The following is a 26,828-nucleotide window of genomic DNA, read 5'->3' on the forward strand; positions in this document are numbered from 1 at the left end:
ACAAAGGGGCTAGTGCGCCCCCCATATGGGCCGGCCAAAGGGGGAGAAGGGAAAGGGGAAGGGAAAGGAAAGTGTGGATTAGGATTCCCACTTCCTTCCCTCTCCCCCCTCTTTCCTTCCCCCTCGGTTATATATGGCAGGGGGCGCCTTGGGAGGGACTCCAAGTAGGATTCCTCCTACTTGGGCACCTCCTATGGCTGCTCCTCCCACCCTCCCACCTATATATATGTGGGAGGGGGCGCCTAGCACACAACAGACAATTGCCTAGCCGTGTGCGGCGTCCCCCTCCACCGTTTACACCCCCGGTCATATTTTTCATAGTGCTTAGGCGAAGCCCTGTGGAGATCACTTCACCATCACCGTCATCACGCCGTCGTGCTGATGGAACTCATCTACTACCTCGACGTCTTGCTGGATCAAGAAGGCGAGGGACATCATCGAGCTGAACGTGTGCAGAACACGGAGGTGTCGTGCATTCGGTAGTTGATCGGTTGAAGCATGAAGAAGTCTGACTACATCAACCGCGTTGTGAAACGCTTTAGCTTACGGTCTACGAGGGTACATAGACACACTCTCCCCCTCGTTGCTATGCATCTCCATGGATAGATCATTGCGTGCATGTAGAATTTTTTTTGTTTTCCATGCAACGATTCCCAACATTAGGGATATTTATTGCTTTAATATGACACTTTTGGCGAAACAAGCTTGGCCACTATTGGAATCAGGCACTTTGCCGTTCGCCATGGCTGATGGCAAAGGCATGCCTGTCTGACGGCAAAGGCCTTTGCCATCCGCCAGCAGATGACAATAGGTCTGGCTGAATAGGCTACGGCGAAGGGCTCTTTGCCGTCTGCTGGCGGCCAGCAAAGATGAAACGGTCTTTGCTGTCAGTTGGTAGACGACAAAGAACCTGGATGGCACACGTGGTGGGTTAGGTCCGTTAGGGGGTTAACGGCGTGTTTTGTCGTCTGCTGGCATACGGCAAAGACCATTGCACCTTTGTCGTCTGCCAGCGGACGACAAAGTAACCAAATAGGCTAGCCCCCAGGTTGCACAGGTAGGTGCCATGTGGCAGCTTTGCCGTCCGCTGGCTGATGGCAAAGCTCTTTGCCGTCCGCTAGCGGACGACAAAGAGCCTGTATAGCCCCTGTTTTTTCTTTTTTTCTTAAATTCATTCAATTTCAATACACAAGTTTGAACACACAAATTCCATAGCAGACATATCCAACACACAAGTTTCATCATATATACATACATAACCAACAGATAGTTCCATCCATACATATTACAATAGTTTCACATTGTTCATCCAACACCTATCCATCCATCCATATAACAAGTTCCACATTGTTCATCGATACAAAATAAAAGCAGAAAGGGAAAAGAAGCACTCCATCCATGCAAGCTTTCGTGAAGTAAATGAAATCTGCAAAATGGGAAACAAGAAAGTTAGAAGAAGAAGAAGAAGACTAGAAAAAGAAGAAGAAGAAGAAGAAGAAGAAGAAGAAGAAGAAGAAGAAGAAGAAAATGAAGAAGAAGAAGAAGAAGTAAGCATGCGTAGGTAAAATGGAGCTAAGTATATATGCCATTTTGATATAAAGCAGCTAATATAGGTCTTTATTGAGCTAACCTAGGTAACTAAGCATATTAGAGCTAACTTAGGTCATTTTGGAGAAGAAGAAGAAGAAGAAGAAGAAGAAGAAGAAGAAGAAGAAGAAGAAGAAGAAGAAGACTAGAAGAAGAAGAAGAAGGTTTTTACCCTTTTCCTTCTCATTCTTCTTCTTTTATTCTTTCTTTTTCTTCTCTTTCTTCTTCTATTCTTTCTTTTTCTCCTCTTCCTTGTTTTTCTTCTTATTCCTTATTTGTGTCATTTTAGAGCTTACATAGGTAATTATGCCATTTTTTAGCTAACTAAGCTTATTATGTCAATTTGGAGGAAAATAAGGTAAGTATAGGTCATTTTGGAGCTAACCTAGGTTAAATGGGTCATTTTGGAGATAACTTAACTAATTATGCCATTTTTGAGTTAACTAAGCATAATTATGCCATTTTTTACACAAGTAAACCAAGTGTATGTCATTATTGAGCAAACCTAGGTAACTAAGCATATTAGAGATAACTTAGCATATTAGAGATAACAAAGCTAAGTATAGATCATTTTGGAGATCTGACATACCTGACATAGTTCACTCCTCCTTCTTATCCTTCTCCATCATCCTGATGCGCTTAGAGCGGCGAGGCAGTGGAGGCAGTGGGATGTAGTCTTCTAACACAATTGGCATGGTCATGTCGCCCGACTGTGGGATCGCCGGTGCCACCACCATCGCGAGGTCATTGTCAGGCACCACCACCATCGCGAGGCCATCTTCAGGCGGCACCATCGCTAGGTCATCCTCAGCCACCACCATCTCTTGCCCATCCTTAGCCACCACCATCTCTTGCCCATCATCATCCACCACCATCGCTAGGTCATCCTCAGCCACCACCATCTCTTGCCCACCGTCAGCCAGCACCTCCTCATCCCCACTCTGCTCCTCTTCTTCCCCACTCCATTCCGGATCATCTCGCTGCTGCTTTTGCTGTAGCCAGAGTCACTGCTGCTGCTCCCATTGCCTGACCAAATGCAACAATGAACGTTAACAATCGATGTGAGACAAAGCCAAATGTAGAGGAAGAAGAGGCATAATGTACTGGCATCATCGTCGTCCTGGTAGCGCATGAGACACATAGTCGTGTTGAACACCTTCACGGTGAGCATGGCGTCGTCGCCGTATCTGAAGAGAAGGAAGTACCCGTGCCGCAGGCCGTAGGCACGGTAGAACTGCTCCCAACCACGACACAGGTACATGTGGCCGTACCTGATCACCACCTCCACGTCCCAATGCCTGCGAAGCCCACCGCTGGCCTGTCACAGCTTCACATTCTTTAGCCGATGGCTGTCCAGCATCTTCATAAAAGTGTCAGGCAGCCTCTGCAGTTTGGGACAAGGAGTGATGTAGCAAATAGCAGAGTTATCATAATGAGATGGGTGAAGGGGAGATCTCTCCTTTTATATACCTGCCTCCTGGAGGAATTCCCAAGTATGATACTGAAGAACTCGAAAGCATCCAATGAAGGAAATATGCCCTAGAGGCAATAATAAAGTTATTATATATTTCCTTATTTCATGATAAATGTTTATTATTCATGCTAGAATTGTATTAACCGGAAACATAATACATGTGTGAATACATAGACAAACAGAGTGTCACTAGTATGCCTCTACTTGACTAGCTCGTTGATCAAAGATGGTTAAGTTTCCTAACCATCGACATGAGTTGTCATTTGATTAACGGGATCACATCATTAGGAGAATGATGTGATTGACTTGACCCATTCCATTAGCTTAACCATCTACATAGTTCTCAAACCCGTAGGGTCCACTCGCTTAACGTTCGTTGAAGATATAGTATTATATGAGTTATGTATGTTGGTGACCGAATGTTGTTCGGAGTCCCGGATGAGATCACGGACATGACGAGGAGCTCTGGAATGGTCCAGAGTTAAATATTCATATATTGGATGATATGGTTTGGCCAAGGGGTCAGGCCCATGGGGCTATAAGTCGGTGCAAAAGGAGTTTTGCGGAGGCCAGGGGGCCAAACGCCAGAGACCCTGGCGTCTGGCCCTGGGCCAGACGCCGAGGCCCATGGCGTCTGGGCCAGACGCCAAGGATTGTGGCATTTGGTCCTAGAGTCCGAGTGGGACTCTTGCCTTTCGGGCAAAACCGACTTTGAGGAGGCTTTTTCTCCAAGTTTCGACCCCAGGGCTCAACATATAAATACAGGGGCAGGGCTAGCACCAAAGACACATCAAGAAACACCAAGCCGTGTGCCGGCAACCCCGCCCCCTCTAGTTTATCCTCCGTCATAGTTTTCATAGTGCTTAGGCGAAGCCCTACGAAGATTGTTCTTCACCAACACCGTCACCACGCCGTCGCGCTGCCGGAACTCATCTACTACTTCGCCCCTCTTGCTGGATCGACAAGGCGAGGACGTCACCGAGCCGAATGTGTGTAGAACTCGGAGGTGTCGTGCTTTCGGTACTTGGATCGGTCGGATCGTGAAGACGTATGACTACATCAACCGCGTTGATATAACGCTTCCGCGAACGGTCTACAAGGGTATGTAGACAACACTCTCCCCTCTTGTTGCTATGCATCACCATGATCCTGCGTAGGATTTTTTTGAAATTACTACGTTCCCCAACAGTGGCATCCGAGCCAGGTTTTATGCGTAGATGTCATATGCACGAGTAGAACACAAGTGAGTTGTGGGCGATATAAGTCATACTGCTTACCAGCATGTCATACTTTGGTTCGGCGGTATTGTTGGATGAAGCGTCCCGGACCGACATTACGCGTACACTTACGCGAGACTAGTTCTACCGATGTGCTTTCCACACAGGTGGCTGGCGGGTGTCAGTTTCTCCAACTTTAGTTGAACCGAGTGTGGCTACGCCCGGTCCTTGCGAAGGTTAAAACATCACCAACTTGATGAACTATCATTGTGGTTTTGATGCGTAGGGAAGAACGGTTCTTGCTAAGCCCAGTAGCAGCCACGTAAAACTTACAACAACAAAGTAGAGGACGTCTAACTTGTTTTTGCAGGGCATGTTGTGATGTGATATGGTCAAGACATGATGCTATATTTTATTGTATGAGATGATCATGTTTTGTAACCGAGTTATTGGCAACTGGTAGGAGCCATGTTGTCGCTTTATTGTATGCAATGCAATCGCCCTATAATGCTTTACTTTATCACTAAGAGGTAGCGATAGTCGTAGAAGCATAAGATTGGCGAGATGACAACGATGCTACGATGGAGATCAAGGTGTCGCGCCGGTGACTATGGTGATCATGACAATGCTTCGGAGATGGAGATCACAAGCACGAGATGATGATGACCATATCATATCACTTATATTGATTGCATGTGATGTTTATCTTTTATGCATCTTATCTTGCTTTGATTGACGGTAGCATTATAAGATGATCTCTCACTAAATTTCAAGATAAAAGTGTTCTCCCTGAGTATGCACCGTTGCCAAAGTTCGTCGTGCCCAGACACCACGTGATGATCGGGTGTGATACGCTCTACGTCCATCTACAACGGGTGCAAGCCAGTTTTGCACACACAGAATACTCAGGTTAAACTTGACGAGCCTAGCATATGCAGATATGGCCTCGGAACACTGAGACCGAAAGGTCGAGCGTGAATCATATAGTAGATATGATCAACATAGTGATGTTCACCATTGAAAGCTACTCCATTTCACGTGATGACGGTTATGGTTTAGTTGATATGGATCACATGATCACTTAGAGGATTAGAGGGATGTCTATCTAAGTGGGAGTTCTTAAGTAATATGATTAATTGAACTTTAATTTATCATGAACTTAGTCCTGGTAGTATTAGCATATCTATGTTGTATATCAATAGCTCGCGTTTAGCTCCCCTATTTCATTTTTGATATGTTCCTAGAGAAAACTAAGTTGAAAGATGTTGGTAGCAATGACGCGGATTGGATCCGTGATCTGAGGTTTATCCTCATTGTTGCACAGAAGAATTATGTCCTTGATGCACCGCTAGGTGACAAACCTATTGCAGGAGCAGATGTAGATGTTATGAACGTTTGGCTAGCTCAATATGATGACTACTTGATAGTTTAGTGCACCATGCTTAAACGGCTTAGAATCGGGAATTCAAAGACGTTTTGAACGTCATGGACCATATGAGATGTTCCAGGAGTTGAAGTTAATATTTCAAGCAAATACCCGAGTTGAGAGATATGAAGTCTCCAACAAGTTCTATAGCTAAAAGATGGAGGAGAATAGCTCAAGCAGTGAGCATGTGCTCAGATTGTCTAGGTACTACAATCGCTTGAATCAAGTGGGAGTTAATCTTCAGATAAAATAGTGATTGCCAGAATTCTCTAGTCACCATCACCAAGTTGGTAGAACTTCATGATGAACTATAGTATGCAAGGGATGACGAAAACGATTCCCGAGCATTTCATGATGATGAAATCGATGAAGGTAGAAATCAAGAAAAAGCATCAAGTGTTGATGATTAACAAGACCACTAGTTTCAATAAAAAGGGCAAAGGGAAAGAAAGGGAACTTCATGTAGAATGGCAAGCATGTTGTTACTTCCGTGAAGAAGCCCAAAGCTAGACTAAAGCCCAAAACTGAGTGCTTCTACTGCAAAGGGACTGATCACTAGAAGCGGAACTACCCCAAGTAATTGATGGATAAGAAGGATGGCAAAGTGAACATAGGTATATTTGATATACATGTTATTGATGTGTACTTTACTAGTGTTTATAGCAACCCCTCAGTATTTGATACTAGTTCAGTTGCTAAGAATAGTAACTCGAAATGGGAGTTGCAAAATGAACAGAGACTAGTTAAGGGTGAAGTGACGATGTGTATTGGAAATGGTTCCAAGAATGATATGATCATCATCGCACACTCCCTATACTTTCGGGATTAGTGTTAAACCTAAAATAAATGTTATTTAGTGTTTGCGTTGAGCATGAATATGATGTAAAGATTGGAGGAAGTGTTGAACCCTTTGGTCTCGGGCCGCTGTTTATATTGACAATATGTCGTGGGTTACAAGTTTTGGGAGGTCGCTAGGACTCTCCAGGATTACACGAGAAGAAACAGAGAACTACACAAGAGGGAGAAAGGATAGAAGTTTGAATACAACATATATCGCTACTTTTTCTATCTAACATCCTCCCTCAATCTAAACCTATGAAACTCTATCAAGATTTAGATTGTATATGAACTCGTTCATCCTCCTCGTGGAAAGTGGCTTAGTAAACCCATCAGCAAGTTGATCTCCTGTTGGAATAAACCTGATGTCAAGTAGCTTCCGAGCCACTCGTTCTCTGACAAAATGGAAATCAACTTCTATATGCTTTGTTCGTGCATGGAAAACAGGATTTGCTGAAAGGTAGGTTGCACCAATGTTGTCACACCATAACCTTGCAGCTTGTGGAACTTTTATCCCAAGTTCACATAGCAAAGTCTGAATCCACATGACTTCAGCGGTTGCATTTGCCAGTGCTTTATACTCAGCTTTAGTACTGGATCTAGAGACAGTAGCCTGTTTTCTTGCACTCCATGATATAAGGTTTGATCCCAAGAATACAGCAAATCCACCTGTGGACCTTCTATCATCAACACATCCTGCCCAATCTGCATCAGAATATGCACTTACTAGCATAGATGGTGACTTAGTAATCTTAACTCCAAGCCCCATTGTATACTTGAGATACCTCACAATTCGCTTAACAGTTGTCCAATGAACTGTACGAGGAGCATGCAAATACTAACATACCTTGTTCACAGAATATGAAATATCTGGACGAGTTAAAGTCAAATACTGAAGCGCACCAACAATACTTCTGTAATTTGTTGCATCCTCTGGACCAAGTGCCTCTCCTCCCTCAACTGAAAGTTTTTCTGAAGTTGAGAATGGTGTACTTACAGGCTTGCAGTATTCCAGTCCAATCCGTTTTATAATATCAGCAGTATATTTTTCCTGTGCCAAAAGTATTCCATCTTTCACCTGTTTTACTTCAATACCAAGAGAATAGTGAAGATTACCCAAATCCTTCAATGAAAACTCCATATTAAGATCATGAAGAAGACTTGTAGTAGCATCTGGATTGGAACTACCAACAATAATATCATCAACATAAACAAGAACAAATATTGTCATACTTCCTTTGTTATAGAAGAATAGTGAGGTATCTGCTTTTGATGGAGTAAACCCAAGTCGTTGTAACTGAGTACTTAACCTTGAGTACCAGGCTCTAGGTGCCTGCTTTAATCCATACAAGGCTTTATCTAGCTTGCAAACATGATATGGTGTATTTTTGTTTTCATATCCAGGTGGTTGCCGCATGAACACTTCTTCCTCAAGAACACCATGAAGAAACGCATTCTGTACATCTAGCTGTCGTAAACTCCAACCTCTAGAAATAGCAATAGACAGTACAAGTCTGATGGTAGCTGATTTAATAATAGGACTGAATGTATCCTCATAATCAATCCCAAATCTCTGCTTAAAACCCTTTGCAACTAGCCTAGCCTTGTATCTATCTATGCTTCCATCTGCCTTTCTTTTGATCTTGTAAACCCATTTGCAATCAATTACATTTTTACCTTTACCTGGTGGAACTAAATGTCAGGTTTTATTTTTCATGAGTGCTAGATATTCTCCATCCATAGCTTCTTTCCACTCTTTATGTGCTAATGCATCACTAAGACTTTCTGGTTCACCAACGCTAGTAAGAAAAGCATGTTTGCGTTTGTCATACCTTATGGTGACATCTTTGTACTCCTTGGGCTTGAATATCCCAGATTGAGACCTGGTAGTTCGCTGAGACACATGAGGTACATCAATTGTAGCAGCAAAGTTGTTGTTTTCGGAACCACATGCCTCTGATGTAGCAGATCCTGAGACAGCCGGGTGAGCCACAGAAGATCCAGGCACGTCACACGGAGAGGATCCAGGCTCCAGATTCGAGAACTCCAGATCAGCAGAGGGAATCAATCTCGTGTCGGACGCCAACCTTGTACTGGGCGAACCAGTAGGAGAACTCCATGTGGCATCCGCTGGAGCCGCCCGCTTGGGTGTGTGGCAGGCCGCCTCGTGCGCGGGCCCCGCCTCGTGCGCGGGCCCCGCCTCGGTCGGCTTGTCTCCCATGGGCCTGGCCAGCCCACGCGTGGCGGCTGGCAACCGCCCGCATCCAGGCCCGTGCCCAGACTAGCGGGGCCACTTGCTGCTGGCGCTGGCGCTGAATCGTCATCGGATCCAGCGCCAGTTTCGTCTTGTTCTGCACACATAAAATCATGGCTAGAAACTGCATTGTTGCCATTAGATGCACTATTTTCATCTGAATCTTTTCTGGTTGGATTAATCTCATGATCGGTTTCAATTAATTCACCCCCGTGATCAGGAGAAGTCAAAGGATCAGAAAGAAGAGAAATTTCTTGACGAAGGAGAGCACCTGCATTTGGATGAAGTTGAGCAAATGGAAAAAGAGTTTCATCAAAAACAACATCACGAGAGATATAGAATCGTCTTGTGGAAACTTCAAGACACTTGTAGCCTTTGTGGAGATTGCTATAGCCAATGAAGACACACTGAGTTGACCGAAAGTCGAGTTTGTGACGATTGTATGGTCGAAGATTTGGGTAACAAGCACACCCAAATATTTTTAGGGAGTTGTAATCAGGTTTTTGATGATACAGGCGCTCTAAAGGAGTGGAATTTCCAATGACTCTACTAGGAAGCCGATTTATGAGATATGTGGCAGCAATAAAAGCATCATCCCAATATTTGAGAGGCATAGACGCATGAGCAAGTAGTGACAACCCCACTTCGACAATGTGACGGTGTTTGCGCTCGGCAGAACCGTTCTGTTGATGAGCATGAGGACAAGAAACATGATGTTCAATGCCTATACTTTGAAAGAAAGAGTTGAGTTTTTCATACTCCCCGCCCCAATCACTTTGGACGACAAGAATTTTTCTGTCAAAGTGACGTTCAACGAGCTTTTGAAATTCTTGAAAAACAGCAAAGACTTCAGATTTGTGTTTAAGAAGATATATCCAAGTAAACTTGTTGAAATCATCAATGAAACTAACATAATATTTCTTTCTTCCAAAAGAATCTCTTGCATGACCCCATACATCACTAAATATAAGCTCTAAAGGAGCATGAGAAACACTACTAGACTTCGGATAGGGAAGTTGGTGACTCTTGGCACATTGACAAGCTTCACAAACAGACTCACTATTTTCTCTACCTGACAATGGAAGATTGTCTTTGTTAACTACTTGCTCAACTATAATAGAAGACGGATGTCCTAATCTTTGATGCCATCTTGCCAAGGAGGGCTTAACGACGGAGTAAACTTGACGATGATGCTTGCGGCTAAGAAACTTTGATGTAATGAGGTAGAGACCACTGATGCATCTACCGTGATGAAGAAGTTCCCTCGTTGCCCGATCCTTGATGAAAAAATATTTTGGATGAGTTTCAAAAAAGACATTATTATCAGCTGATAAGCGAGACATAGATGCAAGATTTTTGTTAGCTTGAGGAACATGAAGAACATCTTCAAGAATAAGGTCACGTTTAGAGGTAGGGGAATTAATGAAAGCATGACCAATATGATGTATATCCATACCTCCACCGGTTTCAGCAGTGTTCACTTGATCGTTGCCATAGTATCATTCACGAGTTGCAAGTTTCTCAAGCTCACTTGTGATATGATCGGTTGCACCAGAGTCAGCATACCACACGGTTTCTCCTTCTCCTGCTTGTTCTCTCAGGGCAGCAAGGACATGGCGCTCTTCAGGCACAAAGTCCTCATCATACCTATGCCAGCACTCAAGTACTTCATGACCAGGCTTCTTGTAGAGTTGACAGTAGGGTCGAGGCCGCCCACCAGATCGGCCTCCATTGTTGTTGTTGTTGGAGCGTGCACCATTGTTGTTGTTGTTGGAGCGCCACGCCCATAGCCGCTGTTGTTTCCGCCTCGGCCGCGCCCTTGCTAACCTTGGTGACCGCGGCCTCGACCACCATAGCCACGACCACGAGTCAGAGCGTTTGCCGAAGATTGACACAGATTTCCCTGTTGGAGCAGATTGATGCAGGCTTCAAAACTAAGAAGCTGATTGTAGAGCTCGGTGATGGTGACGGGCTTGACGCGGGCAGAGAGAGCCGAGACGATTTCATTGTACTCCATGTCCAAGCCCTTCAGGACGAAGGAGACGATCTCGCCTTCGCCAAGCGGGGATCCGATGCAGGCAATTTCATCCGTTAGAGCTTTGATCTTGGTGACATACTCGGGCATCCCCATGTTGCCCTTCTGGAGGTTTGCAAGAGCGATGCGAGTATTGACGATCTGCGACTGTGTTTGCGTAGTGAAGAAGGCATGGATGGTGTTCCACACCTCGGCCGGCGTCTGGAGAGTTACGACCTGCGCAAGCACCTCACGTGATAGAGACCCCGTGAGATAACCTTGTAGTTGCTGCTGCTGGGCGTACCAGATCGTCCTGGCGTAGTTGAAGACCTGCTCTTCCTTCCCATCTTTGTTGATGGTGATGGTGGCAGAGGGCACCGTCTTTGTGGCGTCTAGGAAGTGCTCCATCTGTGCCCCCTTGATCTGGGGTAGCACGATGGCCTTCCAGAGAAGGAAATTCGTCCTCGTCGGCTTCTCTGACGGAGGCGACCCGAGGGAGCTAGCGCTGTTGCTGGAGGTGGAAGAAGAGGCATAGGAGGAACCGGCGAATTGGGTAGTCAGGGTGCTTGCGGTGGATGTGCTAAGGGTGGAGAAGGTAGAGGCGGTGGCGGTGGATGCATCGGTTCCTGCCATGGCTTTGACCTGCGGTGGCTAGATTGGTTTTCCTCTCGGGGTTGAAGGCTTTCTCGTGGATTACTAGATGCGATGAGGATTGGCTGTGATGACCATGTAAAGATTGGAGGAAGCGTTGAACCCTTTGGTCTCGGGCCGCTGTTTATATTGACAATATGTCGTGGGTTACAAGTTTTGGGAGGTCACTAGGACTCTCCAGGATTACACGAGAAGAAACAGAGAACTACACGAGAGGGAGAAAGGATAGAAGTTTGAATACAGCATATATCGCTACTTTTTCTATCAACATATGATTGGATCATGTTTATTGCAATACGGTTATTCATGTAAGTTAGAGAATAATTGTTGTTCTATTTACATGAATAAAACCTTCTATGGTCATACACCCAATGAAAATGGTTTGTTGGATCTCGATTGTGGTGATACACATTTTCATAATATTGAAGCCAAAAGATGCAAAGTTAATAATGATAGTGCAACTTATTTGTGGCACTGCCGTTTAGGTCATATTGGTGTAAAGCGCATGAAGATCCATACTGATGGGCTTTTGGAATCACTTGATTATGAATCAGTTGATGCTTGCGAACCATGCCTCATGGGCGAGATGACAAGACTCCGTTCTCCGGAACAATGGAACGAGCAACAAATTTGTTGGAAATCATACATACTGATGTGTGTGGTCTAATGAATATTGAGGCTCGCGGCAGGTATCATTATTTTCTGATCTTCATAGATGATTTGAGCAGATATGAGTATATCTACTTGATGAAACACAAGTCTGAAAAATTTGAAAAGTTCAAAGAATTTCGGAGTAAACTGGAGAATCATCGTAACAAAAATAAAAGTTTCTACGATATGATCGCAGAAGTAAAATATTTGAGTTACGAGTTTGGCCTTCAGTTAAAACAATGTGAAATAGTTTCACTACTCACGCCACCTGGAACACCACAGTGTAATGGTGTGTCCGAACGTCGTAACCGTACTTTATTAGATATGGTGTGATCTATGATGTCTTTTACCGATATACCACTATCATTTTGGGGTTATGCATTAGAGACAACTACATTCATATTAAGTAGGGCACCATCTAAATCTATTGAGACGACACCGTATGAACTATGGTTTGGCAAGAAACCTAAGCTGCCGTTTCTTAAAGTTTGAGGTTGCAACGCTTATGTGAAAAAGTTTCAACCTGATAAGCTCAAACCCAAATCGGAGAAGTGCGTCTTCATAGGATACCCAAAAGAAAATGTTGGGTACACCTTCTATCACAAATCCGAAGGCAAGATATTCATTGCTGAGAATGGATCCTTTCTAGAGAAGGAGTTTCTCTTGAAAGAAGTGAGTGGGAGGAAAGTAGAACTTGATGAGGTAACTATACCTGCTCCCTTATTGGAAAGTAGTTCATCACAGAAATCTGTTCCTGTGACTACTACACCAATTAGTGAGGAAGCTAATGATGATGATCATGTAACTTCAGATCAAGTTACTACCGAACCTCATAGGTAAACCAGAGTGAGATCCACACCAGAGTGGTATGGTAATCCTGTTCTGGAGGTCATGTTACTTGACCATGACGAACCTACGAACTATGAGGAAGCGATGATGAGCCCAGATTCCACGAAATGGCTTGAGGCCATGAGATCTGAGATGAGATCCATGTATGAGAACAAAGTATGGACTTTGATTGACTTGCCCAATGATTGGCGAGCCATTGAGATTAAATGGATCTTCAAGAGGAAGACGGACGCTAATAGTAGTGTTACTATCTACAAAGCTAGAATTGTCGCAAAAACATTTTCGACAAGTTCAAGGTGTTGACTATGATGAGAGTTTCTCACTCGTATTTATGCTTAAGTCTGTCCGAATCATGTTAGCAATTGCCGCATTTTATGAAATCTGGCAAATGGATAAACAAAACTGCATTCCTTAATGGATTTATTAAAGAAAGAGGTGTATATGATGCAACCAGAAGGTTTTGTCAATCCTAAAGGTGCTAACAAAATATGCAAGCTCCAGCGATCCATCTATGGACTGGTGCAAGCATCTCAGAGTTGGAATATACGCTTTGATAAGTTGATCAAAGCATATAGTTTTATACAGACTTGCGGTGAAGCCTGTATTTACAAGAAAGTGAGTGGGAGCACTACAGCATTTCTGATAAGTATATGTGAATGACATATTGTTGATCGGAAATAATGTAGAATTATTCTGCAAAGCATAAAGGAGTGTTTGAAAGGAGTTTTTCAAAGAAAAACCTTGGTGAAGCTGCTTACATATTAAGCATCAAGATCTATAGAGATAGATCAAGACGCTTGATAAGTTTTTTAATGAGTACATACCTTGACAAGATTTTGAAGTAGTTCAAAATGGAACAGTCAAAGAAAGAGTTCTTGCCTGTGTTACAAGGTGTGAAATTGAGTAAGGCTCAAAACCCGACCACGGCAAAAGATAGAAAGAGAATGGAAGTCATTCCCTATGCCTCAGCCATAGATTCTATAAAGTATGCCACCAGATCTATTGTATACCCTACACTGTTTTTGGCAAGGGAGTACAATAGTGATCTAGGAGTAGATCACTGGACAGCGGTCAAAATTATCCTTAGTGGAATAAGGATATGTTTCTCGATTATGGAGGTGACAAAAGGTTCATCGTAAAGAGTTACGTCGATTCAAGCTTTGACACCGATCTAGATGACTCTAAATCTCGATTTAGATACATATTCAAAGTGGGAGCAATTAGCTAGAGTAGCTCCGTGCAGAGCATTGTTGACATAGAAATTTGCAAAATACATACGGATCTGAATGTGGTAGACCCGTAGACTAAACTTCTCTCACAAGCAAAACATGATCACACCTTAGTACTCTTTGGGTGTTAATCACATAGCGATGTGAACTAGATTGTTGAATCTAGTAAACCCTTTGGGTGTTGGTCACATGACGATGTGAACTATGGGTGTTAATAACATGGTGATGTGAACTATTAGTGTTAAATCACATGGAGATGTGAACTAGATTATTGACTCTAGTGCAAGTGGGAGACTGAAGGAAATATGCCCTAGAGGCAATAATAAAGTTATTATTTATTTCCTTATTTCATGATAAATGTTTATTATTCATGCTAGAATTGTATTAACCGGAAACATAATACATGTGTGAATACATAGACAAACAGAGTGTCACTAGTATGCCTCTACTTGACCAGCTCGTTGATCAAAGATGGTTAAGTTTCCTAACCATAGACATGAGTTGTCATTTGATTAACGGGATCACATCATTAGGAGAATGATGTGATTGACTTGACCCATTCCGTTAGCTTAGCACTTGATCGTTTAGTTTGTTGCTATTGCTTTCTTCATGACTTATACATGTTCCTATGACTATGAGATTATGTAAATCCCGTTTACCGGAGGAACACTTTGTGTGCCACCAAACGTCACAACATAACTAGGTGATTATAAAGGTGCTCTACAGGTGTCTCTGAAGATACTTGTTGGGTTGGCGTATTTCGAGATTAGGATTTGTCACTCCGATTGTCGGAGAGGTATCTCTGGGCCCACTCGGTAATGCACATCACTATAAGCCTTGCAAGCATTGCAACTAATGAGTTAGTTGCGGGATGATGTATTACAGAACGAGTAAAGAGACTTGGCGGTAACGAGATTGAACTAGATATGGAGATACCAACGATCGAATCTCGGGTAAGTAACATACCGATGACAAAGGGAACAACGTATGTTTTTAAGCGGTCTGACCGATAAAGATCTTCGTAGAATATGTAGGAGACAATATGGGCATCCAGGATCCCGCTATTGGTTATTGACCAGAGAGGTGTCTCGGTCATGTCTACATAGTTCTCGAACCCGTAGGGTCCGCACGCTTAACGTTCGTTGACGATATAGTATTATATGAGTTATGTATGTTGGTGACCGAATGTTGTTCGGAGTCCCGGATGAGATCACGGACATGACGAGGAGCTCCGGAATGGTCCGGAGTTAAAGATTCATATATTGGATGATATGGTTTGGCCAAGGGGTCAGGCCCATGGGGCTATAAGTCGGTGCAAAGGGAGTTTTGCGGAGGCCAGGGGGCCAAACGCCGGAGACCCTGGCGTCTGGCCCTGGGCCAAACGCCGAGGCCCATGGCGTCTGGGCCAGACGCCAAGGATTGTGGCGTTTGGTCCTGGAGTCCGAGTGGGACTCTTGCCTTTCGGGCAAAACCGACTTTGAGGAGGCTTTTGCTCCAAGTTTCGACCCCAGGGCTCAACATATAAATACAGGGGCAGGGCTAGCACCAAAGACACATCAAGAAATACCAAGCCGTGTGCCGGCAACCCCGTCCCCTTTAGTTTATCCTCCATCATAGTTTTCGTAGTGCTTAGGCGAAGCCCTACGAAGATTGTTATTCACCAACACTGTCACCACGCGCGTCGCGCTGCCGGAACTCATCTACTACTTCGCCCCTCTTGTTGGATCGACAAGGCGAGGACGTCACCGAGCCGAACGTGTGCAGAACCCGGAGGTGCCGTGCTTTCGGTACTTGGATCGGTCGGATCATGAAGACGTACGACTACATCAACCGCGTTGATATAACGCTTCCGCGAACGGTCTACAAGGGTATGTAGACAACACTCTCCCCTCTCGTTGCTATGCATCACCATGACCCCGCGTGTGCGTAGGATTTTTTTTGAAATTACTACGTTCCCCAACATCCAACTCATACTCCAGTGTGGCAGAGCGCAGCCTGCGGTGGCGGCCTCCCCCCATCTCTGATAAGCAGCAGAAGAGACCAATTACTACCCTTACAACGTTATCATACAACATTATAGCAGCAGAAGTTTTGAGCAGAAGATAATCAACTACACGAAGTTATCATTTCACATTCAAAAAGCAATGCACTTGTGGACATATGTGGCAATAACTTGAACCCTTCAAAACTAGGGATTTCTTTATACATGAAACAAAACTGAAAATGTAAACCAAATTAACAAGTTGCAGTTACTTGGAGTAACATTTGGTTTTAATTTAACTATAATATGCAAGGGGCTGATATTGCTCAGATATGTGTTACAAAACTGAGAAACAAGTTTGAAGATAGAATAACAAGCACTAGTGCCGGCACTCTACTTTGGGCAGTTAGTTAGTGGAAATTTTGCTAATAGAGATGCTTTAACTGATTTCCTGGAACGTAAATAATTTCCTGGAACCCAAAAACCATTGGACACTGAAACAACGATATTTGCATCAATAAATAACTATTTCTTGCTACAAGTGCTAGAAATATCTTAATCTTGGTCTGAAGATGGGCACAGGTTAATTAACTGCAAGTGGAGACATTGGGTGCATTTTTCTATGAGCACACTTGCTAAGTTGCTATCACATGGTTAGCTGCTGAAGGCAAAGCTCTCACATGGTAATGATGGATCGTATTGACTTGAGACCTCGATGTCCTAGACCAATCAAGGTGCTCATGAAATAAAAATCATATATAACTATTTTTTTACTGTGTCAAATTGGACCCTTATTAAAACAACACACGACAATACTATAATCTCCAAGTACTTATCTCTTAATTTTCTCTCAAGCCTTAACCTATCTGTTTCTTGTTCTGTTTCCCAGTGATTCCTTTACATTAGCAGCACACAACTTCTGCCATGGCTTCAATCAACAACAAAATAAGAGATAAGTACTTCTGCCATGACAAACTTAATTGAGGGCGAGGAGCGGTCGAGGTCGAGGTCGGGGTGGCGCGGGGCGGAGGAGGGGGTCGCCGGGGCGGCGGCGGTGCGACGACGGGGTTGGCGCGGGGTCGGAGAGGGGGTCGCCGGGGCGGAGCGGCGATGTGGGTGGCGCGGGGCGGCGGCGGCGCGGGTGCGGGGCAACGGGGTTGGCGCGGGGGCGGAGAGAGGGGACAAAGAGAGGGGTCGGGCGCGGGCATGTTTGATTTTTAGTTAGGGCACGGTTCTTTGCCGTCTGCTGGCAGACATCAAAGAACTTTGCCGTCTGCCAGCGGACGAGAAAGAAAGTGGTCGTTAGGTGGCTGTCGCTAGTGGGCCACCCTTCCTCTTTGCCGTGCATCTATGCCGTCAGCTAGCGGACGGCAAAGAGCCGGCTGACGGCAAACAATATCTTTGCCGTCAGTTTCATTTAACCTTATGGCAAATACCTTCTTTGCCATCAGCTAGCTGGCGGCAAAGAGCCAGTTGACGGTAAAAATCCTGATTTCAGTAGTGGGCGCCTCATTGACAATCCAGACTCATTATGTGAAACTACTCTAAAGGCTAAATGTTTCTCGGAAAGGGACCTTATGAGTGCTACATTAAATAAGAAGAAAGCATCAGACATCTCACAGAGCATTGTGGCAAGGGTAGACACGCTGATGCATGGTCATATATGGAGGATCAGCGTTAGTGAGATGGTTAAATTTGGTAGGACTCGTGTCCCCAATCACCTTCGAAAAAGCGTTAACAACTAAAGGAAATAATATTCTCTCTCATGTATGTGATTTTATTGATCCCTCGACAGGAGATTGGGACACACAATTGGTAAATCAAACTTTTTGTCAAGTTAATGGTCAAAGGGTACTAGCCATTCCTCTCCCTTTACATGAAATGATGGATTTTACTGCTTGGACTCCTACAAAGATCGGTATTTTTCCTACAAAGATCGGTATTTTTCCCGGTTCACTCAGCCTGGGATTTGGAATGGTATAGCCAATTTGGACATAAGATTCAAGCCCCAACAAGATCACTAGCTCCTAATGAACGAGAATTCAGTTTGGGATTTATGCCCAACAAAAATCATAATATTTATTTAGAGGGCATTACACAGTAATATACCTTGTCGAGCTATTTCGGCATGTAACACATAAAGGTTAAAGCGCACTGTTCTGATTGTAATCTTGGTCTAGACAATATTAGACATTTTCTTTTTGAATGTTCATGGTTGGTGAATGTTTGACGACATCTAGGTTTGTATGATGTTATCAAAAGAGCATGTTCAATTGACTTAGCTGGCGAAGCCATACTGGAGCATTTGTTGCGCATGGCGGACAATGAAGTTCAAATCCTAGGCATGCCAAAATTGAGAGAATAAGTGGCTACCACGGCACGGTATCTATGGTTTGATCACATAAAAGTTTATCATGGAGAAGACATCCAAAGTTCTTCACAGATTAGCCTTGCGGTGCGTGGCGAACTTCTAGCATTGCTTGCGTGCCAAAGGCTAAAGCTCGATCCTCTGCATGGATAAAACCGCAGTCTGGCTACATGAAGTTATATGTTGATGCTGGATTTGTTATTTGCTCAAAGGGAAGGGGAGGTGGGGGGGGGGGGGGGGGGGAGGGCTATCAGCCGAGACCACAAATGGAAAGTTCATAACTGCAACAAATGAAAAAGTTGAGATTTGTTATGACTCTCTCACATAAGAGACCTTGGCTTTGAGATTCGGTATAAATCTTGCACGAACTATTGATTGTAGGAACGTTGAGATCAATTCGGATGACATGGAAGTTTGTAACAAACGATTTCCTAAAATAAATAAATAAAGCAAGAACCAGATTCTCTCTCTGCCTAGAAGGAAAGCAGCAGTCCAGCACACGTACACTTCCAGTTGCACTGCCAAGCGGGCCCACATGCCCCGTGCCCCACCTGTCAAGCCACCCCCACCCCCAGATAGGCGAACATCGCCAACGTTTGTATAGTTGAGTCGACCTCCTAATTCTCTCATCTTCCTCGTATAACCCTAGAGGCTCTCCTCGCACTCCACGAATCCTTGGTGAGCTCCGTGCTTCCGCCCAATCCCCCCTCTCTCCGATCCTCCTCCCCCTCGCTCTCCCCGCCTCACGACGAGCCGCCCGCGGCCAGTTGCAGGCCCCTCCTCGCACGCTGGATCTGTCGCGGCAGCTCCCGCCGGCCGCCTACTACTACTGCCTGCTTTTCGCGGCGGCGGCTGGGCTCATCGGCGGCGTCGCGCACTATATGCTTCCTCGGAAGCGGGAGGTCGTCGCCAGCGAGGTCGATAACTTGCAGAAGAAAACCCGCCCCGCTGCCGCCGACGACGCCATGGCCAGGCCCACGGAGATCGACGAGGACCTCCACAGCCGCCAGCTCGCCGTGTACGGCCGCGAGACCATGAAGCGTCTCTTCGCCTCCAACGTCCTCGTCTCCGGGCTCCAGGGCCTCGGCGCCGAAATCGGTAACAACTGCTCAGTCCCCCCTTCTTTAATTTCTTTCCACAATTTCAATTCTCAACTTATACCGTGGGCAGCACTATGAGTTGTCACTTCTATCTCGATTGGATATATTATTATGTTTTTAAGTAGAGTACTAATAGTGTTAATCCTCGGTTGCTATTGTGAGCTGATATGGGATGCGCCAGGATGTCCTGTACAGCGTTCTTATCTCAGCTCTGCCTCTACTGGTTGCGTTCGTAGTTTGACCCATCAAACCAAGTGATATGCCTCATCTGGAGGGACTGATTTTATTATTTGAGTCCTAGAACACTCCTAGTCCTAGATGTGCTCATCTTATTCTGCCTTATGATTGTCTGCAAACCATCAACAGATTTTTTTTGTCTCGCTGTGTTTCTGTATTGTCTGCAAACCATCAACCGATTTTTTTTTTGTCTCGCTGTGTTTCTGCACTAGTCTTGTTACTGTTTAAGTTCTCGTTCTGAAATTTGAATTGGCTTTCCAGTATCTAAGTCATTAGATGTTAAAATTGTTTGTCTTACAAATAATTTACTTATAATATCCATGTGTTGCAGCAAAGAACCTTGTGCTTGCGGGTGTCAAGTCTGTAACTTTGCATGATGATGGTAATGTGGAGCTATGGGACTTGTCAAGCAACTTTTTCCTCTCAGAGAAGGATGTTGGGCAAAACCGTGCTCAAGCTTGTGTTCTGAAGCTACAAGATCTCAACAATGCAGTTGTCATCTCCACTCTAACTGGTGATTTGACCAAGGAGCACCTTTCTAAGTTCCAGGTATGTGAGCAGAAAATTGATGTGTGATCTCCTTGCTGTTTTTTCCTACTCCTGTGCGCTTTCCATTTAAGTTTATGTCGGTATTCTGCATGTACTTTCTGTCCATGTGAGTTGTAACAACAGAGTGTCCATGTGAGTTGGAACTTGGAATAGCTTAAAAGTAATTCACATTCATATACCCTTGGGTTTCTGTGTCTTCTTCCTTGCTACTTTAGTTGTGTGGTTTTGGTCTGAAATGGCACGCTTCGTCTGTGTTTTGTATTTGCCAACGTGTATCGTATAATTCCATGTAGAGCCTCCCTATGTGCGTCGTTTCAAGGCGCCACTAGGGCAGGTGGATTAGGCTCCTAGGCAGCTTTGTTATACTGTTATGTCTCCAGATTCTTTTGATTAGAGTTGATCTGTTTCCTAGTTGGTTAGTCTTTTGCTTTCTCCACATGACTTTGTTCAACCTTTTCCTAACCTATACGACCTCTATAAAAAGAGGTACTACTGTTATAATGCAGTCCACATATCAAAAGGGAGATCAGACTCCAACCCTAAGGTGCTGCCCTAGCTGCATTTTCTGCCATAGCAACCCAGACAGCAAAGGCTGTACGCCCTTGTCCTGAAACCCACCATGATTACAACCTATACAATGTTGCATGTGACATAGAAATGCAATCAACTTTTCTTAGTAATATCTTCACCACAGCCATATATCAATCAAAACCGCGCAAACTGGTGAGAAGACGAGCAGCAGCAGCAGCATATGGAACCCCAGCAGAAATGTAAACAGCAGCAGCCTTTTGTCCCAGCAAGTTTTGGTAGTGTAGCTAGATATGAAACCCAACAGAAAAATATGTAGACCAAAAAGCAAGAGAGAGAAAAAAACCCCAAAAGATGAACAAGTACACAACTATATTTTTTTAGCATTTCTGTATACATGTTATCTGTTTGCTTTGATTTTGTGGACATATATTTGATGCTAGCATGGCCCGCAATGAGTTTTGTTCCCATTTTCTTGCTTTTGACAGTGTGGTTTTTGCTTTGCATACGAGTTTACATGGTTTTAGCTTTTGAGGAGTATTATACAAATTATGTATTCTTGTTTATTACAATTCTATTTATTATTTCTTCTCGGAATAATCATTTCCGTATGATCTTACAGGCTGTAGTCTTTACTGATATCACCTTAGAAAAGGCAGTTGAGTTTGATGATTACTGCCACAACCATCAGCCACCCATTGCTTTCATTAAGTCTGAAGTCCGTGGTCTTTTTGGCAGTGTCTTTTGTGATTTTGGTCCTGAGTTTACTGTTTTGGATGTCGATGGAGAGGAACCACATACAGGAATTGTGGCATCGATCAGTAATGACAACCCAGCGCTAGTCTCTTGTGTCGATGATGAGCGACTGGAGTTCCAGGATGGTGACTTAGTTGTATTCTCTGAAGTTCATGGAATGACTGAGCTGAATGATGGAAAGCCAAGAAAGGTTAAGAACGCCAGGCCTTACTCTTTCTTTCTGGAAGAAGACACTTCCTCATTTGGCACATACGTCAGAGGTGGGATTGTCACACAGGTCAAGCCACCAAAGGTTCTTAAATTTAAACCCTTGAAAGAGGCCATGAAAGAACCAGGAGAATTTCTTATGAGTGATTTCTCTAAGTTTGACCGCCCCCCTCTCTTGCATTTGGCTTTCCAAGCTTTGGATAAGTTCCGGAATGAATTGAGACGATTCCCTGTCGCTGGTTCTACTGATGACGTGCAAAGGCTGGTAGATTTAGCTATTAGCATTAATGAATCTCTGGGTGATGGGAAACTCGAAGAAATTGACAAAAAGCTCCTGCAACATTTCGCAAGTGGTTCCAGGGCTGTTCTGAATCCTATGGCTGCAATGTTTGGTGGTATTGTAGGTCAGGAGGTTGTGAAAGCATGCTCGGGGAAATTTCATCCGCTTTATCAGGTTAGAATTTGCCGTCTCTTTTATTCAATATCCATTCCAATTTGTTTCAGAGATATGTAATGTTAGTCGTCTTGATTTCACAGTTCTTCTATTTCGATTCTGTCGAGTCTCTCCCTGTTGAGCCTTTGGAGCCTGGTGATTTGAAGCCAGAGAACACAAGATATGATGCACAGATCAGTGTGTTTGGATCTAAGCTTCAAAACAAACTGGAGCAGGCAAAAATCTTTATGGTCGGCTCTGGGGCGCTCGGGTGTGAATTTCTGAAGAACCTGGCACTGATGGGCATTTCTTGCAGCCAGAATGGAAAGCTGACTGTGACAGATGATGATGTTATTGAAAAGAGCAATCTCAGTCGCCAGTTCCTTTTCCGTGACTGGAACATTGGGCAGCCCAAGTCGACTGTTGCTGCTACGGCTGCCATGGCAATTAACCCTAAGCTTCATGTCGAGGCCCTTCAGAACAGGGCAAGCCCTGAGACCGAAAATGTCTTTAATGATGCCTTTTGGGAAAACCTTGATGCTGTTGTCAATGCCCTTGACAATGTGACTGCAAGAATGTACATAGACTCCCGATGTGTATATTTCCAGAAGCCACTTCTAGAATCTGGAACTCTTGGTGCTAAATGCAATACACAAATGGTCATACCTTACTTGACAGAGAACTATGGGGCGTCCAGAGATCCACCTGAAAAGCAGGCACCTATGTGCACTGTACATTCATTTCCTCATAATATTGATCACTGCCTGACCTGGGCTAGGTCTGAATTTGAGGGTTTACTTGAGAAGACTCCCACTGAAGTAAATGGTTTCCTGTCAAATCCTAGCGCATATGTAGCTGCAGCACGAACTGCTGGTGATGCACAAGCTAGGGATCAGCTTGAACGTGTTATTGAATGCCTTCATGGAGACAAGTGTGAGACATTCCAAGATTGTATTACCTGGGCCCGTCTTAAGTAAGTTTTAACCCTGTTTGTCCATACTCTTTGTATACCTGCTTCGTTTTAATATGGTTGAACTGTACAAAACTATTGCAGACAAAAGTATTTGCTTTTGACTATGCTTCATAGGTTTCATGTTACTCACTACACTATTTTTTATTGATGGTGTAACTTAGGTTTGAGGATTATTTCTCCAACCGTGTGAAGCAGCTGACGTATACTTTCCCAGAAGACTCGATGACTAGCTCTGGTGCTCCATTCTGGTCTGCACCAAAGCGGTTTCCACGACCTCTTGAATTCTCGTCGACGGATCCAAGTCAGCTTAGCTTTATTTTAGCTGCTTCGATACTAAGGGCAGAGACATTTGGAATACCCATACCTGACTGGGCCAAAACTCCAAACAAAGTGGCTGCTGAAGCTGTTGACAAGGTGATTGTTCCTGAATTCCAACCAAAACAGGGGGTTAAGATAGTTACAGATGAGAAGGCAACTAGTATATCGTCTGCATCTGTTGATGATGCTGGTGTCATTGAGGAGCTTATCACGAAGCTAGAACAAATTTCCAAAACACTGCCACCGGGGTTCCACATGAACCCAATACAGTTTGAGAAGGTCAGTGTTATTCGTCTCTAATTCTTCCTCGGAAGTAGTGTTTGCCTGCACTTGTATACGATGGAACTTACGCTAAATATCTACCCTCTAGAATGAACAGAAATGTAATCCAGATTTGCAATTTTGCATACAAGTTTGAGAATTACTGATATGCTTTTCTGTATGTGCAGGATGATGACACCAATTTCCATATGGACGTGATAGCTGGTTTTGCCAACATGAGGGCGAGGAATTACAGCATTCCTGAAGTGGACAAACTGAAGGCTAAATTCATAGCCGGCAGGATTATCCCTGCCATTGCCACAGCAACCGCAATGGCCACTGGCCTTGTCTGTCTAGAGCTTTACAAAGTCCTTGCCGGCAGGCACAAGGTTGAAGACTACCGCAACACGTTTGCAAACCTGGCAATCCCCCTCTTCTCCATTGCCGAGCCGGTCCCACCCAAGACCATCAAGCACAAGGACTTGTCCTGGACGGTCTGGGACCGGTGGACCGTAACAGGCAACATCACGTTACGGGAGCTCCTGGAGTGGCTCAAGGAGAAGGGGTTGAACGCATACAGCATATCGTGCGGCACGTCGCTCCTGTACAACTCCATGTTCCCCAGGCACAAGGAGCGGTTGGACAGGAAGGTGGTCGACGTTGCCAGGGAGGTGGCCAAGATGGAGGTGCCATCGTATCGGCGCCATCTGGATGTTGTGGTGGCCTGCGAGGATGATGATGACAATGACGTTGACATCCCACTCGTATCTGTCTACTTCCGTTGAAAGGATTCCCTCTGAATTGACATCATCTCGTGTCCCATCTTTCCAGTGAGTTACTTTATATAGTTATACTGTAAACTGAGCTGGGGTTTAAAGCAATATTACTGATTTTCGTATGCACCGACTTGTTAGAGCTCAGTTCAGATCCTTTGGAAAATGTGGTGTCGAGCTTGATACCTCACCGTGATAATTGATGCATGGCACCGTTGAACTTGAATGGCCTGTCTGTTTTCGCGTTTAGCTCGCGAAGAAGTGCATCCGCAATTACACAAGTTTGCTTGTTGGAAGAACGCTGTAGATGACCTCCCAAGCTGATGTTTAACCTAAGTTGTTGCCGCTAGAATTCCGCATCGACAGAAGAATGCGTACGGTAGACCTTTATCCGACACGGGTACTACGGATAATTTGTTTGGGACATTTTATATATCACAAACGTTTATGGATAGAGCAACGTGTGAAACTTCACATACAGTTTTATAGGGACAAATGTATGCACTCTTACATCCAATTGCATATGGTGCATGATAAGTAAATGTGTGTGATAGTCTCTTTATAGTATACGCTTTACAATCGTGAATTGTTTGTGATGAGATGCACATAGTAAGCGTTGCATCACAGAATAACGCGTGTGATGATAATGTCAACCCACACAAGTAGCAAGGATGGAGCATTTAGGACATTTGATATATCACAAACAAACAGTTGTGTGATGACTCGGGTTTTGGATAGATGCAGGCATAGCATACGCTTAGTTTTGCAGAACGTATGCATTCCTACTCTTTATCGCCGACGGTTTCTGGATCATGTAGAAAAGACCCACACACAACCAAGGCGATGGTTTAAAACTCTGTCGTGAAAAGGGGTTAAAAACTGTTTATATAGCACATCGCTGCACCGGTGACAAGGGCACCACCACGGGCACACGGGAGAATCACCACAGCTGCTGCTCCGGTAGCCGGTGCTCCAGTGCTGATCAATCCTCGTGACGGGAGCACCACCTGAGGTGCAAGGGCGCGAGCACGAGGAGCAGCGGTGCCAGCTTTGCATGGCCACGAGCACGAGTACCAGTGGCGCCCATCGCGCATGGCCGCGAGCGCGAGGACGACATGGTTGGGTGACGACGTGGGGAGTACCCCTTAGTCCAGGACACCATCACCTTCTGTGGCGGATTCCCCCTCCGGCAAAGTGCCGGAACAAACCTCCAGAATGGATCTCCTCGGAACAGAAACTTGTGGCGGCAGAAAAAACGAAGAAAAATCTTGCGAAGGATTTCGCGAAATATGAAATTTATAGATGGAAGAATGGACGAAAGGCGATGCTCATGGGGCCCACACGGCTTGATGGCGTGGCCTAGGCCCTGGTCAGGCCCCATGCCCGTGTGGAGGCCTTATGGGTCTCCTCATCCTCCGGTGCTTTTTCAAACCTTCGTGTCCCGGAAAAAATCATATTAAATATTAATTTTCTACAAAGCTAAAAACATGCAGAAAGCAACAATTAGCACTAGGTACTAGATTAATAGGTTAGTCAAAAATAATAATATAAAATGCTATAAAAAGTATACAAATGTAATATTATAATAGCATGAAACAATTAAAAATTATAGATACGTTTGAGACGTATCATGACCTTCTTCATCCTCCGGTCTAGTTACCAAAGCAAGGCAGTTCAAGTCTGATAAAGAGTCCTTGATGTCTTCTTCCGACAAATCTGCTGTTGGATGGATGCTATGGAGGTTACACCTTCCCAAGTGGTTCATCCTCGGCGATGATGTAATTCCATCTTTGTAGATCTGCTTTTGGGCCCAATTGCAATCTTATTTCTTGGTTGGGGTATTTGCAAAAGTCATGTACTTAGTTGTATTTTTCTTCTTCAGGTCCTTATATGAGCTTTCAACTAGCACCATCGTCTAGTAAATAAAGCATTGGACCTGTCTCATGTTAAAAAAAGATCAATCTGATCTTTTGTTTAATAAAACACCCAAAAAGCATCTTAGATTTGATTAACATCAAGGAAAACAAACGCCAGTACAATGAATACACAACTGGACATAGAACGACCAGTAAAAATAATACATTAAAAGGATATATTAGTCTTCTTCTTCTTCTGATTGTATGCCGTCCGCCGGAGATTGAAGAATGCACTGAAT

At 44.3% G+C, this 26,828-nt stretch overlaps 1 protein-coding gene across 1 annotated transcript; it reads left to right on the forward strand.

Annotated features, from left to right (window-relative positions):
* Window positions 1–19,146: 19,146 nt before the first annotated feature.
* On the forward strand, window positions 19,147–24,899 carry LOC123086325 (ubiquitin-activating enzyme E1 2-like). The gene is made up of 6 exons (XM_044508081.1): window positions 19,147–19,636; window positions 20,207–20,424; window positions 21,575–22,369; window positions 22,453–23,321; window positions 23,483–23,918; window positions 24,089–24,899. Exons 1-6 carry the CDS (start codon window positions 19,420–19,422, stop codon window positions 24,683–24,685), a joined length of 3,132 nt encoding a protein of 1,043 aa, XP_044364016.1. The 5' UTR covers window positions 19,147–19,419; the 3' UTR covers window positions 24,686–24,899.
* The last annotated feature ends 1,929 nt before the right edge of the window (window positions 24,900–26,828 follow it).

The sequence above is a fragment of the Triticum aestivum genome, chromosome 4A, assembly GCF_018294505.1.
Source record: "Triticum aestivum cultivar Chinese Spring chromosome 4A, IWGSC CS RefSeq v2.1, whole genome shotgun sequence".
NCBI classification, from domain to species: Eukaryota; Viridiplantae; Streptophyta; class Magnoliopsida; order Poales; family Poaceae; genus Triticum; species Triticum aestivum.